Genomic DNA, 13,333 nt, shown 5'->3' with positions numbered 1-13,333 from the left:
ATCAAATAATTACCTTTATTTTTGATAAAATCTGATGGTAGTAATCTGAGCAATATAGGGCTTCATGTTTGTCATGTAACCATGAGTTTGGATTCTGGCTTTCCCCAAGGTCATTCTTACTACAGTTAGTAAGATTATTCATTTATTCACTCACTCAACAAAAATAGAATGCCCCTTACATGTGTTGTACTTGCCAGGCCTAAGAATATCAAGGTAAATAAGGTAGCATCTGCCAAGAGGGAGTCACCCCTAGATGAGTTAACAGAGGTACAGAAATTCTTACAAAGTTATGTAATAAAGGCAATAATAAAGATCTAAACATGCTATTAGGCTAGACAAAGCATATATCTTGGACAACTCAAATAGTTTCACAGAAAAGGTAATAGTATGCAAGCAAATCTTAAAGGACAAGCTGTATTCTTCTTGTAGAAGAGGAGGGAAAGATTTTCCAGAGGGTATAAAGGCAGAGAAACATAAAAGATAGTGTGTTCTGGGCTCTGCAGCACATTAATGGATAACAAACTGAAAATTGTTGGCAGTCTTGGGAGGCTGAGGCAGGAGGACCACAAATTTGAAGCCAGCCTGGGCAACTTAGCAAGGCTCTGTCTCGAACTAAAAAATAAAAAGGACTGGGGATTAATGGATATGGAGAATAAGAAATTCCCAAAATAATGAGGCCTGAAAAAAGGAAAAGGGAGTAAAAATGAAGGCCATGCATTGCAGCTTTCATCTCCAAGACAAATATTTTCCAGATGCTGATTGCAGGCAGAAAAGGTATGTTTTATCATACTCAAAAGAAACAGTCTCTAGGAGGCATTACCTCCTCGAAAGTAAATCCTCTTCAGACCCTTCCCACAGACCTTGACCAAAAAAGCTCACATTCTTTACTGTCCAAGCAAATTTGACACATGTTCACTAGACCACTCCTCAAAATAACCTATATAAACCCAGTCCTTTCTTTGTTCAGTGGTTCATTTTCTACCAGGAGAGTGGGTCCGCGAGTACCATTTTATCCCCCTGAATAAAGAGCTGAGATGACAAGTGAGGTTTGTGTCCTGACCCGTCTTTTTGTGCTAACAGGGATGTAGCTCAGTGGCAGATCATTCCAAATTCAAGCCACAGTATGGGGAGGGGAGGAGAGGAGGAAAAGAAGCTTGTTGGCAAAGGTGTCTCCTTTGGCCTATGTTTTTCTGTTTTGTTTTAAATCTTGTATTTAATCTTTAAATTTAAAGTGTATTTAGATCTTCAGTCAGTATCTGCACTCTACCAATTGTCAGTCCCATTACACCCTTTGGTCTGTCACTCAGCTCCTCATAAGTCACTGGATGCATCTGAGTATATGTTGCCCATTATAGACCTTGAAAGAGCCACTGATGGTTTCAGTGAAGGTTTTAAAGTCATGGGGGGAAAATATGTTTTACAAAGATAATGCCACCTGGGGAAATAAACTTCTCAATACTCAATTTAAATAGGAGATCAAAATGAAATTACAAAGCAGTTTATAATTATATGAATAAATAAACACAACTAATACTGTGGAATAAATAACAGGATTTTTCAAAAATGAGATTTATTGGGCAGGAGTGATAAAGCACTTGCCTAGCATGTGTGAAGTCCCAGGGTTCAAACCCCAGCACTGAAAAAAGAGTGGGGGCTAGGAAGGAGCAGGGAGAGAGTGAGAGAGAGACAGAGATTTGTCTAATTGACTAACATAAAAAGATTTTCAAGCTACATGGGGGAAAAAAGCAAGTTGCAGATTATCTGGGTTGAAGAAGTTATGGGGAGGAGGAGGATTGAGATAGGATGGTTAACAGTAATTCATCCTTATCGGATGTTTCTTTTCCCCTTTAACCTAAGTACTCACATATTAGTTATATGATTAACCTTTTTTGTAAAGGATGAAATTAGTGAGGCATGGTGACGCATACCTGTAATCCCAGCAGCTCAGGAGACTGAGGAAAGAGGATCTCAAGTTCAAAACCAGCCTCAGCAATTTAGTGAGACCCTAAGCAACTTCGCTAGAGCCTGTCTCAAACTAGAAAAGAAAAAGGGCTCAGTGGTTAAGTTCCCCTGGGTCAATCCCTAATACAAACAAACAAACAAAAAAGACATGATTAAAAAAAAAAACCTAAATCAATAAGACTATTGGAATGAAAAGTATATTTGAGAAATTAAGAGACAAAAACAACAGTATACAACAATGACTGTGAGAAGATTAAGGAAGATGGAAGATTAACTTTCCAGGTTTCTAACTTCTCCCTTTTTCTTACCTATATGCCAAACAAAGTATGAACTGTTACAAATGATTTTCCAAATCTATGGGATATCTTAACAACCAAAATGGGGAATGATGCATGTCTAGAACATTATTATTTTCAAGTAAATAATCTTTTCTTTATAGTTCCTTTGATTTTCAAGAGCACTTTCTACCAAACTATCCCCATTGCCCCACTTCTTCGCCCCTATTTTCTAACAGCCTGAAGAAATTAAATGTAGAGTAACTGGGAATAGTAGTGATAATCTGAATAAAAATTCAAACTTGTATAGTGCTTTAGGGGTTGTGGAATCACAAAGACCTTGATTTACATCCCAACTCCCCATTACATAGCTGTGTAGCCTAGAGTAGGTACATTAGCTTTTTTTTGGTACCTGGGATTGAACCCTGGGATGCTAAAGCAGAGTCACATTCCCAGCCCTTTTTATTATGAGACAGGGTCTTGATAAGTTGCTTAGAGCCTCACTAAATTGTTGAGGCTGACTTTGAACTTGTGATCCTCCTGCCTCAGCCTCCTGAGCAGTTGGGATTACAGCTGTATGTCACCAGAACCAGCTACATTAGCCTCTTTGAACCTCAACTCCATTGCCTATAAATAGGGACAATAAGCTGGGGACATAGCTCAGTTGGTAGAGTGCTTGCCTTGCAAGCACAAGGCCCTGTGTTCAATCCCCAGCACAAAAAAAAAAAAAAAAAAAAAAAAAAAAAAAGGGATAATAAGGACCTCAAAAGGTTATCTATAGGGATTACATAAAATAAAGCTATTAAATGCCTAGCAGAACATGGGCTCCTAATAAAAATACTCATTCCTTAAGCAAATGACAGTATCAGGGTAAAAACTGGTATGATTAAAAAATATTTTCCTATGTATCAAGAATCTTGAGGGCTGGGGCTACAGCTCAGTGGCAGAGCACTTGCCTAGTGTGTGTGAGGCACTGGGTTCCATCCTTAGCACCATATAAAAACAGACAAAGGCATTCTGTTCATCTACAACTACAAAATAATTTTTTTTAAAAAAGAATCTTGAATATGTGCATACTCTGTCTATAATACCACTTTACGGAATAATTCTAGGAAATAACCTCTACCAGAAAAGATCTTACTCATAAAAATGTTTATCATCGCCTTATTAATAAAGCCTAAAATATAAAACAACTTCAATATTTAATGAAAGAGAAAGTTAATCATTGAGTCAAAAGTGCTTTTTGCTTTTTCCAATGTTGTCTTGTATGTTGCAATGGGCTGGCCTTAAACACGTGGACACCAGCATCATCCTGCCTCAGTATCCTGAGTATCTACCATGCCCAGCCATAAGATATAGATTTTTTTTTTGGTATTGGGGACTGAATCCAGGGGCATTTCACAATTGAGCTACATCATCAGCCTCTTTTTTATTTTTATTTTTGGAAACAGGGTTTCACCAAGTAACTGGGGCTAGCCTCCAATTTGTGATCACCCTGCCTCAGTTGCTGGAATTACAGGTGGTGTGCCACCATGCCTGGAGCCATGAGATATTATTATTTTTAAATATTTTTAGTTGTAGATGGACACAATACCTTTATTTTATTTATTTATTTTTATGTGGTGCTGAGGATCGAACCCAGTGCCTCACACATGCTAGGCAAGTGCTATACCACTGAGCTACAGCCTCAGTCCCAAAAGATATTCTTATAGAGCATTTATTATTTTACTTTCAGTAATAAAAGCAATATGGTACCTGTGAAAAACTCAGAAAAGCACCAAGAAAATTAAAATCACCCATACAATTAAGTTTTTGGTAATGGAGGAAAATAATTGCCACATTAAATGAAAAGCAAAACTCTCAATTAAAAATGCAGTATGATTCAACTATACTTTTTCTAAAATAAAAAAAAATTAAAAAAAAAAAACAAAAACAGGATTGAAGGAGGACCTAGTCACTGACCTAATCAACTCCATTTTGTCCTTTTCTAACTCCATTTGCCTTTCTATAGTTTTTCCTTCTGAGCCCCTTTCTTCTACTGTTACCTTGGATTCCAGGAATTACAGGCTTGTTGGTAAGCAACTATATGACAAGGAACAGAAACTATCCCTAAGCTATAGCAAGCATCACTAGAACAGATCACCCTAAAATTAGACTGCACCCCTGAGGAGCAATCATCTCAGGATGCAAATCAAATCACCCCCTCAAGCAATGATAATAAAGATCAATCAGACCAGGTTTAACCAAAATGACCTACTGTACTATCCATACAAATGCTTCAGGCATTCAAGTCCCCCAGCACTGCCTTTCTTCCCTTCTTCTATAAAACCTCAACATTCCCCTCAGTCCCTTGAAGATAGACATGTGGCCATCGTACCCCTTATCCTTTCTTTCTGGTGTAGTCACACTGCTTAAAAATTCATTTGTTGTCCCTCACCACCTCGCCACTATTTTTTTTTTTTTTTTTTGATTACCAGTCATGTTAGGAAGGGTTGCAAAGCATGGTCTGTTGGAATCACCAAGGATGGAGCCTTCACCAAGGACTTCAGAAATAAGATTAGATCATATATCAAAATATAAACAGTAGTTCCTAATAGCTTGGGAGACTATAGGGCCTAGTTTTGTTTTGTTTTGTTTTTTTACCCCTTTTCTTCATAATATTGTTAAAATGCCTTTTGTGGGACTGGGGTTGTCACTCAGAGGTACAGTGCTTGACTAGTGTGTGTGAGGCACTGGGTTGGATCCTCAACATCACATAAATAATTAAAGTTAAAGAAAGATTTATACGTTTCGTATAATAGACAGGCATTACTTTAGAATCAGAAATACAAAACATCAAATGCTTCTAATCTAAGAAAACAATCCAGATATAAATCACAAAAACCTTGGGTTGGGGTTCTAAATGATTCCAATAATACCAAGACAAAATTAGTTGCTGAGTCCATATTAATAAAAGTATGTAAAAGAAAAAGACAGACCAATTATAAATACCTCATTCCAGAGGTCATGGAATAGAAATTCCATAAAAAATCAAAAGTGAATGTAAACTTAATATGGGCTTCTAGATATTTTACTTTTTTAGATAGGGTGGTCAGGGAAGACCTTGTAAAACAGGAATAGAAAAATTCAAATGTTCTCTGTCTTTCAGAAACTTACAATCTAATATAGGAGATAAAGCAAACTATTTCTCTTGTTATACAGCTATAACAATAAAAACTAAAATAAATAGTCCAAAAGTGTGCTAAAGGAGCAAAGAATAAAAACAACATGGTGAGGATTCAGAAAGACTTAATAGAGGCGGCAGCTCCTAAAATGGATAGGCTGGATAGGCAGGATTTCTTTCTCTTCATGGGATTTCAGTGGATGACAATGTTTAAAGCAAATGGTAAAGCAATGGAAGCCAAGAAGTAATAGGAACGTGGAGGATTACCAAATTAGGGCTGCTGCTGTAAATATCCATTTTGCCACACCCAATTTTCCCTCCTCTCTTTGCACACCAAGGATACTTCTTATCTGTAATTTGGTCTCTTGAGTAGACCAGATGTGAGCTCTCATGCAGATCTCTGTATAGATATATCTCCCATTGTAAATTAATAACCTTGTATATGGATTTTCAAATCAGTCTCCAGAGGGTTTGGCTAGTGAGTCTGTCCCTTAGAGCCTGATTACTTCCATACAGACACACACACAAAGGAGTTTCTGCTCTTGCAAAATGGAGAGAGGTCACACCTAAACAACCAGTGATAGACAGTCACTACCAAAAACCCAGTGAGAGCTGGGCTTGGTGCTGCACGTTATAATCCTAGCAACTTAGGAGACTGAGGCAGGAGGATGGTAAGTTCCAGGCTAGCTTCAGCAATTTAGTGAGACCCTGTTTCAAAATTTTAAAAAAGGGCAGGCAATGTAGCTCAGTAGTAAAGTATCCCTGGGTTCAATCCCCAGTACCAATAAATAAATAAATAAATAAATAAATAAATAAATAAATAAATAACCAACCAACCAACCAACCAACCAGGCACATTTTTTAAAAGACCTTTTTGGCAGTTAGGATGGATGGCAGGGTTGGGAGGGTTTAAAAACCACCAATCTATCAAAGGCAGTGGAAAACTGAGAACCAACAACAGGTGTTATGTCCCCTAGGCCTTGAGGAGGTAAAGCCTATAGGAACCCACCCCAGCTGTTGTTAAGAAAATCACTAACAGAAAACATGTTTCTTACCCACCATTTGTTTATGGAGGAAAAACAAAATCAACCAGAAAAGGTTGAAATGAGATGGAAGCAGGTAAAAGTAGTGAACTAGGGAATGAGCACTTGGCAGGTGGGAAGTTAGTGAAGAAAATCCTTAAAAACAAATGGGTAATTACGAGGAAAAAACCTGATCATGTAGTAAAAAAAGAGAATGTTAGAGAAAATGACCAATGTTTAGTATGATCACTGGTGTACACACTGCATAGCTTTGAGGTAGAATGCAGAGATAAATTAAAATAGAGCTTTTAGGGGCTGGGCCTGTACTTCAGTGGTAGAGTGTCTGGTTGGTACAAAGCCCTGGGCTCAATCCCCAACACCTCAAAAGATAAAAATAAAAAAGACATGAGTTATTAAAAACCACACATACAAGCCAGACCTGGGAGCACATGCTTGTAATCTCGGCAACTCAGGAGGCTGAGACAGGAGGATTTTAAGTTTGAGGCTAACCTCAGCAATTTAGTGAGACCCTGTCTCAAAGTAAAAAATAAAAAAAGATGGGGTGTTGCTCATTCATAAAGCACCCCTGGGTTCAAGCCCCAGTACAAACAACAACAAAAAAAAATGTATATGAACTAAGACTAATATATTTTTTAAAATGAACTTAGGTGTGGTGGCATATACCTATACTCCCAGTTACTTCAGAGATTAAGGCAGGAGGATCGTTTGAGTCTAGTAGTCCAGAGGCCAGCTTGAGCAAGACGTGAAAATCTATCTCAAAAAATTTTAAGAAAAAAAATTTAAAATCAACTATGCAAAGCACCTGAGTACCTGAAAAACTCAATGGTGGCTCAAAATAGACCCACTGCTAGAAGATACTGTTAAGATACCTGTGCTTAGAGGAGCTCACTATTAAACAATATACATTCTTATCATCGAATAAGTACAATTATTTTTATTTGAAGTTTTATGTCATAAAAAACAGAGCATAAGATACTGTGATATGGGTTGGGGTTGTGGCTTAGTGATAGAGCACTTGCCTAGCATGTGTGAGGCACTGGGTTTGATCCTCAGCACCACATATAAATAAATAAAATAAAGGTATTGTGTTGAAAAAAAAAGATGCTGTGATGTCAAATATGTATGTGTGTATGTGTGTGTGTGTTTGTGTGTGTGTGTGTGTGTGTGTATGTGTGTTTTGTGGGGCGCTCAAGATCAAACCCCAGGCCTTGGGTATGCCAGGCAAGTGCTCTACCACTGAGCAATACCCCAGCCCCATATCACTCATATTTTTGTGAAATGCTAAGAAAAGGACACTCAAGGATAACCACTTTACCATTTTAAAAGCCACGAACTCCATTTCGATTAGGTCTGAAATTCTAGGTTTGCATACAGGTAGAAAATAAACAATGCCTTGTACACTAGAATATGGTATATGACCATAATTACATTATTTAGAAACAAAGTATGGAGGTATTTTGGAGTCTACCTATTCTACACCCTGAGACAAAGTGAAAAACTGATGTGAAAAAATATTTCCATGCCTCTTGGAAAACTTCCAGACAGAAGTAACACCATACTAGTCTGAACACTGCTACAATTATTACATTATCTCTAATCAAAGGAAAGTAATATTTTAGAGTCCACCTTTCCCTGAGGTGGAGATGAAAGATTAAGGGATAAAACATTTAAGGCAGATATATTTCCACTTCTGAATGGTACTTGAAACAAATTGATGCTGCACCTAAAGCATCATTTAACTCCACCACACACCAAGAAAATGATTTAATAAAATTAGTGCTGACACAATTGGTTACTTAGTAGGAAAAAAAAGTTATACCCCATTTCACATGCCAACTAAAACAATATTACAGTGGACCAAAGATCCAAAGGTAAAATAAATGAAATTGTTAGGAAATTGAAGAGTTATAAACCGGGCATGTTGTCGTATGCCTATAAGCCCAGATACTCTGAAGACTGAGGCAGAAGGACAACCTAGGCAACTTTGTGAGCCACTGTCTCAAAGTAATACAAAAAGGGCCAGGAATATAGCTCAATGGCAGAATACCTGCTTAGCATGAAAGAGGCCCTGGATTCAGTCCCCAGCACCACACACACAAAGAATATAAAAATTAAAGATGGAGAAATCCTTTCCAAGCATATTATTAAGAAAAGCCTGAGAGTTCTGATGAATAAGAACTATATTTTTACCACAAGAATGGGATCCTCACTAGAACAAGTTATACTCCATGTATGTATGATATGTCACAATACAGTCTATGGTCATGTATATCTAAAAAGAATAAAATTTAAAAATCTGGCACTGAAAGAAGATATTTTTGGGTTGGGGCTGAAGCTCAGTGGTAAAGAACCTGCTTAGCACATGTGAGGCACTAGGTTCTATTCTCAGCACCACATAAAAATAAATAAATAAAATAAAGGTACTGTGTCCATATACAACTAAAAATATATATTTCAAAAAAGATATTTTTGTATGCAAAGTAAGCCATAAACAAAGTCAAAAGACAAGTTAGAGAAAATGATTGTAACACTCTATATAGACAGGTAATTTAATCCATGCATACAACTGATATGAAGTGATAAGACAACCTCCATTTTCTCAAATGGGCCAAAGATATACATAAATAGCTTAAAAAATAGAAAAGAAATGTAAAAGGTTAATACTCAGAAAAAAAAAAAAAACAGTAGACGTGAAAATGCTAAATACTATTTTTTCACCTATCAGACTGGCAAAAATGAAAAAGACTGATGATACATACCACTCATGGTAAGGGTAAAGGAAACAGTACATGTGCTGTTGGTGAGGCTGAAATGTTATCATCCATAGGAAAATAACCAGTAATACAGAGCTGGGGGCATAGCTCAATGGTGGAGTACTTACCTAACATGCAGGAGGCCCTGGTTCAATCCCTAATAATGTACATAAGCACACTCATGTGCGTCCGCGTGCACACACACACACACACCAAAAAAAGAAAAAAGAAAAAAGAAAGCAAGCCATTTTGGTCAGGCACAATGGCACACACCTGTAATTCCAGTGTTTCAGGTGACTGAGGCAGGAGGATCACAAGTTCAGTTCTAGCCACAGCAACTTAGTGATACCCTGTCTCAAGCTTTAAAAAATTAAAAAAAAAAAAAAAAAGGACTGGGGATATAGTTCAGGGGTAGAGTAGAGCACCCTGGGTTCAATCCCCAGTACTGCAAAAAGAAAACAAAACAAAAAAGGCACAACAGCAATAAAACATATATTCAACCTGATAGTCCCAACTGTGGATGGTCAAAATACAAAAGGAAACCTAGATTACTTACAGTTACATATACAAGTATATTAATGGTAGCATTGTTTTTCAGTGCCCCAAAAAGCCCTTTAGATAACTTGAATGTTTACCAAAAGGAGGAATGAGTAACTAAATTATGGTATACCCTGTCTATGGAATATAAGGGAGTTATCAAAAATGTTTTGGGCATTGCTCAGTATGTAGAATGCTTGCCTCTCACATGAGAGGCCTGCCATTTCCAGAGGAGGGAGGTGGACTTGGGGGTGATGGTTAATACCTATTAAATTAAGAAGGAAAAACAAAAAGCAGGCTGCAGATATTGTACAGTAAGGCATTATTTACTAAAAAAAAAAAAAAAAAAAAAAGCAACCTTTTGTATCCAGATGGTTTCATATTTTTGTGTAAGTATTAAGATTAGCAAAGATAAATCCCCTTTTTTTTAAGCAAATGAGGGCATATAGAGATGGAGACTGATGGATTTTCATGTGAATAACTGTTTAACATTTTGCAAATAGCAAGCTTTGTTTTTATAACAACCCAATTTTTTCTTTCTTTCTTTTTTTTTTTTTTTTTTGGGTCATTGTCTGTTTTATCTATTGTACCCACACATGTGAAGATCCCAAGGACTATGCAACTTAACCTCGGCCAATAATGACTTAGGAACACAAAATGGACAACTGGTTTAGAAAAGACGAACTACAGATAAATGCATAAAAAGTCATGAAACTTAATTCTGCAACAGGACTTTTCTCTTTTTAAACATAAAAAGCCTATTTTGAAAAACAAAGCTGCTATTCTATGGGGGGGAGGATGTTTTTCTACTTTTGACTAAAAATCTCAGTAGTTACTTGTCAGGAAAGATTTGATAGGGAAGATGGTCACCTATAAGATCATTACCAACAAAATTCCCAACCAACAGCATACTGACTTTCCTTTTTTCACATCACATCTTAAGGTAGCCCATGGTTTTGATGTTGTTTTCCAAAAAAGGTTTCTTTAAATACATCAGTATTTTGAAGGACTTTAGAATCAAAAAGTATTTTAGAAGATATTAATGGAGATTAAAATTGAAAAGTGTGTTTTCAATCACTTCAGAAACTCATTCATCCAACCCTCAATTACTCATCCTTAACAGGGGGCGCCCTGCCATGCATTACTCAAAACCAAGCATGCCTGAAAAACATCTTAAACATAACTGAAAGAAAATCTGTCCAATCACAAGGCAGCTGCTTGCAAACTCCACCCCAGAGTACAGGAAGAACACTTGTGATTGGAAGATGGTTGTGTTTACTACAATGTGTGGTGCAAATTGGAAAGGTCCACATGCCCAGGGTCCAAAGGAAATCTCCTCAATGAAAAAGAAAAACAAAACTGCCAGTTCTGATCTTATACTAGTCATTATCATTAACAGAACCTCAACATAACAGCAATTCTTGAGTAATTTTGCAAGCTGGTAAAAAATAAAAAGGCTCTGAGTTTTGTTATGACTGTTTTCTCATCAGTGTCCCTTGAATATACGTACAAGACAAGCACAAATGTATTCTCAAAACCCAAACTTGCCTTTGCTTTCTAGAATCACAGTCTCGTGCAAGACCTCAACAGTTTTTAAGAACATCTTGCTTTGATTTCCAAGAATCATTGCAATTTTTTATATGGATGAGAACCCAGTTCCACGGGTGCCCAGTGGTAAAATTATTCAGTATTTAGCTTAGTAGTTGTCCAGCAGCTCAGTGAGCCTCAAAAACCTCTGCCCTTAGGGAACCCAGCAAACAACAAAGTGAATGGGTAGCCATTTCAGGTGCAGAGCTCATTAGCAATTCATCTGATGGAGGAAACAACCACTGGAAGAAATAGAAAATAAAATCCCAACTGAAAAGAGTGGCCTATGCTTTAGGTCAAAGAATGCACATAAGGGTGGATTTCAGTATGTTTTGCTTACCAGGGTGAATTACTGGACCTAAGAAGCATACCTCTCCCCCATCCCAGTCATCTTCTAAAGAAAGCACAGGGCAATTTAAAATCCCCATCTTAACCATCAGCCCCTCTCCCTTATATTCCTGGTATCTTTTTATAAATTTGCCCCACTAAAGCTTCATAAATGCCCTAGCAGTCTTTCATATAGGGCATGGAGAAAGATCAAAGCAAGTGAACTCAAGAAGCAGAAGCAAAACCTAAGCCACCCACAAGCAAAACTATCCACAAAGGTTGTGTATCACAATAAAAGACTAACTGTTGATCAATAGAAAAACAAACATCACGAACATTACTCCACATCTCCCAAAATGAGTTCCCGTTTAGAGCGAAGAAGAGGTCTGCAGAAGGAAATTCATCAACATTTACCTTCGGCTTGTTGATCCTTTACATTCCAAAAGGTCCCCCGCCCCCATTTTTCATAGCCTTATCTCACCAGAAAAGGCTGGGGCCGCTATCAGAATGAGGAACTAAAGAGGTTTGCCAAAACTCAAAGACAGTATTTTGCCGCCACATTAACAAAAATAACACATTATGGTCCCAAATGCTGGTAAAGTTCTATCGCTGAACAACTTTAATTACAAAATAAATGAAGGCAAACACGCAAAAGCGGCCAAGCCCCGACAAAGTTTCAAAACAAAACCTCTCTCAAGGTTGGAGGAGTAAACGAGCTGGAAGCAAAAAAGCACCACCCTGCATTCCCATTCGGCTAAGACAGATCTCAAACTTATTAAAAAGCCACAACTGCAGCTCCTGTCACCCAGAAGCGCAAAGAGAAGGGAGCTCTGAACAGTCCTGAGAGCTGGTCTTTCTGAAGAGCGCCAGGCCCAGCACGGTTCAGACAAGAAGGAAGTAACTGCCAGATAAAAAAGCCCCAAGCAGCTCCAACTGCAGCCTCTGTGCCTCCTACAACTGCCCACATTCTCGCCCACTCGAGACTCCGGGAGGAAGGGAACAGGGTGAAGGTCTCCCGGGTGAATCTGGGGATTACAGATCCGCGTTTTCTAGAGGGAAGCGGCAGCACCGACCGAACTCTGCTGGGCCCGGGCACCCAGGGTTCGAGAGCCTACTCGGAAGGCGTGTTGCGGAGGGGGGTGGGGGGAGAACGCCCAGCAAAGGGTCGCCCAGGAGGCGGGGCCTGCCGGCTAAAGGCAGCAGCTCCTGGCACCCAGGTCGCCCTCCGGGGGTTAACTGGGGCGCGCACCCCGACGCGGAAGCCATGCCGGCCAGAGCTCGGGGTGCTGAAGTGCCGGCGGGGGGCGCTAAGGAGATCCGGGGGTGCGGAACTGGGTCACCCCCACCACACCGCCCCCTCACAAAGGCCCCCGGGGAGGCCGCCCACAGGCCCTGCAGCCCCGGCCTCGAGTGCACGCCTCGGCCGCCACTCACCGCTAGGTCCTGGGGCACCGCCCCGCTCATGGCCCGCACCGTGCCGGCCCGCCAGGCCCGAGTGCGCAGCGCAGGCCCCGGATCTCCGCTCGCCGCCGCCGCCGCCGCGGGGGCCGAGGCTGAAGCTGGGGACGCGCTGTCCGCGAACAGAAGCAGCAGCCGCTTGCCCACCGGGGAGGCCGCCGCGTCCGCCATCGCCAGGGCCGGCCAGACCTGCGCTCCCGCCCGCCGCCTCCCACCACCTTCGCCGCC

At 39.6% G+C, this 13,333-nt stretch overlaps 1 protein-coding gene across 2 annotated transcripts in view; it reads right to left on the bottom strand.

Moving 5' to 3' along the window:
* Nucleotides 1-13,333, bottom strand: part of Kdm3b (lysine demethylase 3B) — a 75,628-nt gene extending 62,295 nt beyond the window's left edge. For both annotated transcript variants that reach the window (XM_047555189.1, XM_047555190.1), the window contains exon 1: nt 13,082-13,333. In XM_047555189.1, the coding sequence (XP_047411145.1) occupies nt 13,082-13,276 (195 nt within the window). In that variant the 5' untranslated portion in view covers nt 13,277-13,333. The remainder of the gene's footprint in view (nt 1-13,081) is intronic.

This window comes from Sciurus carolinensis, chromosome 6, assembly GCF_902686445.1.
Source record: "Sciurus carolinensis chromosome 6, mSciCar1.2, whole genome shotgun sequence".
Taxonomy (NCBI): Eukaryota; Metazoa; Chordata; class Mammalia; order Rodentia; family Sciuridae; genus Sciurus; species Sciurus carolinensis.
The sequence above is the reverse complement of the archived record's forward strand: the minus strand, read 5'-3'. Positions and strand labels throughout refer to the sequence as shown.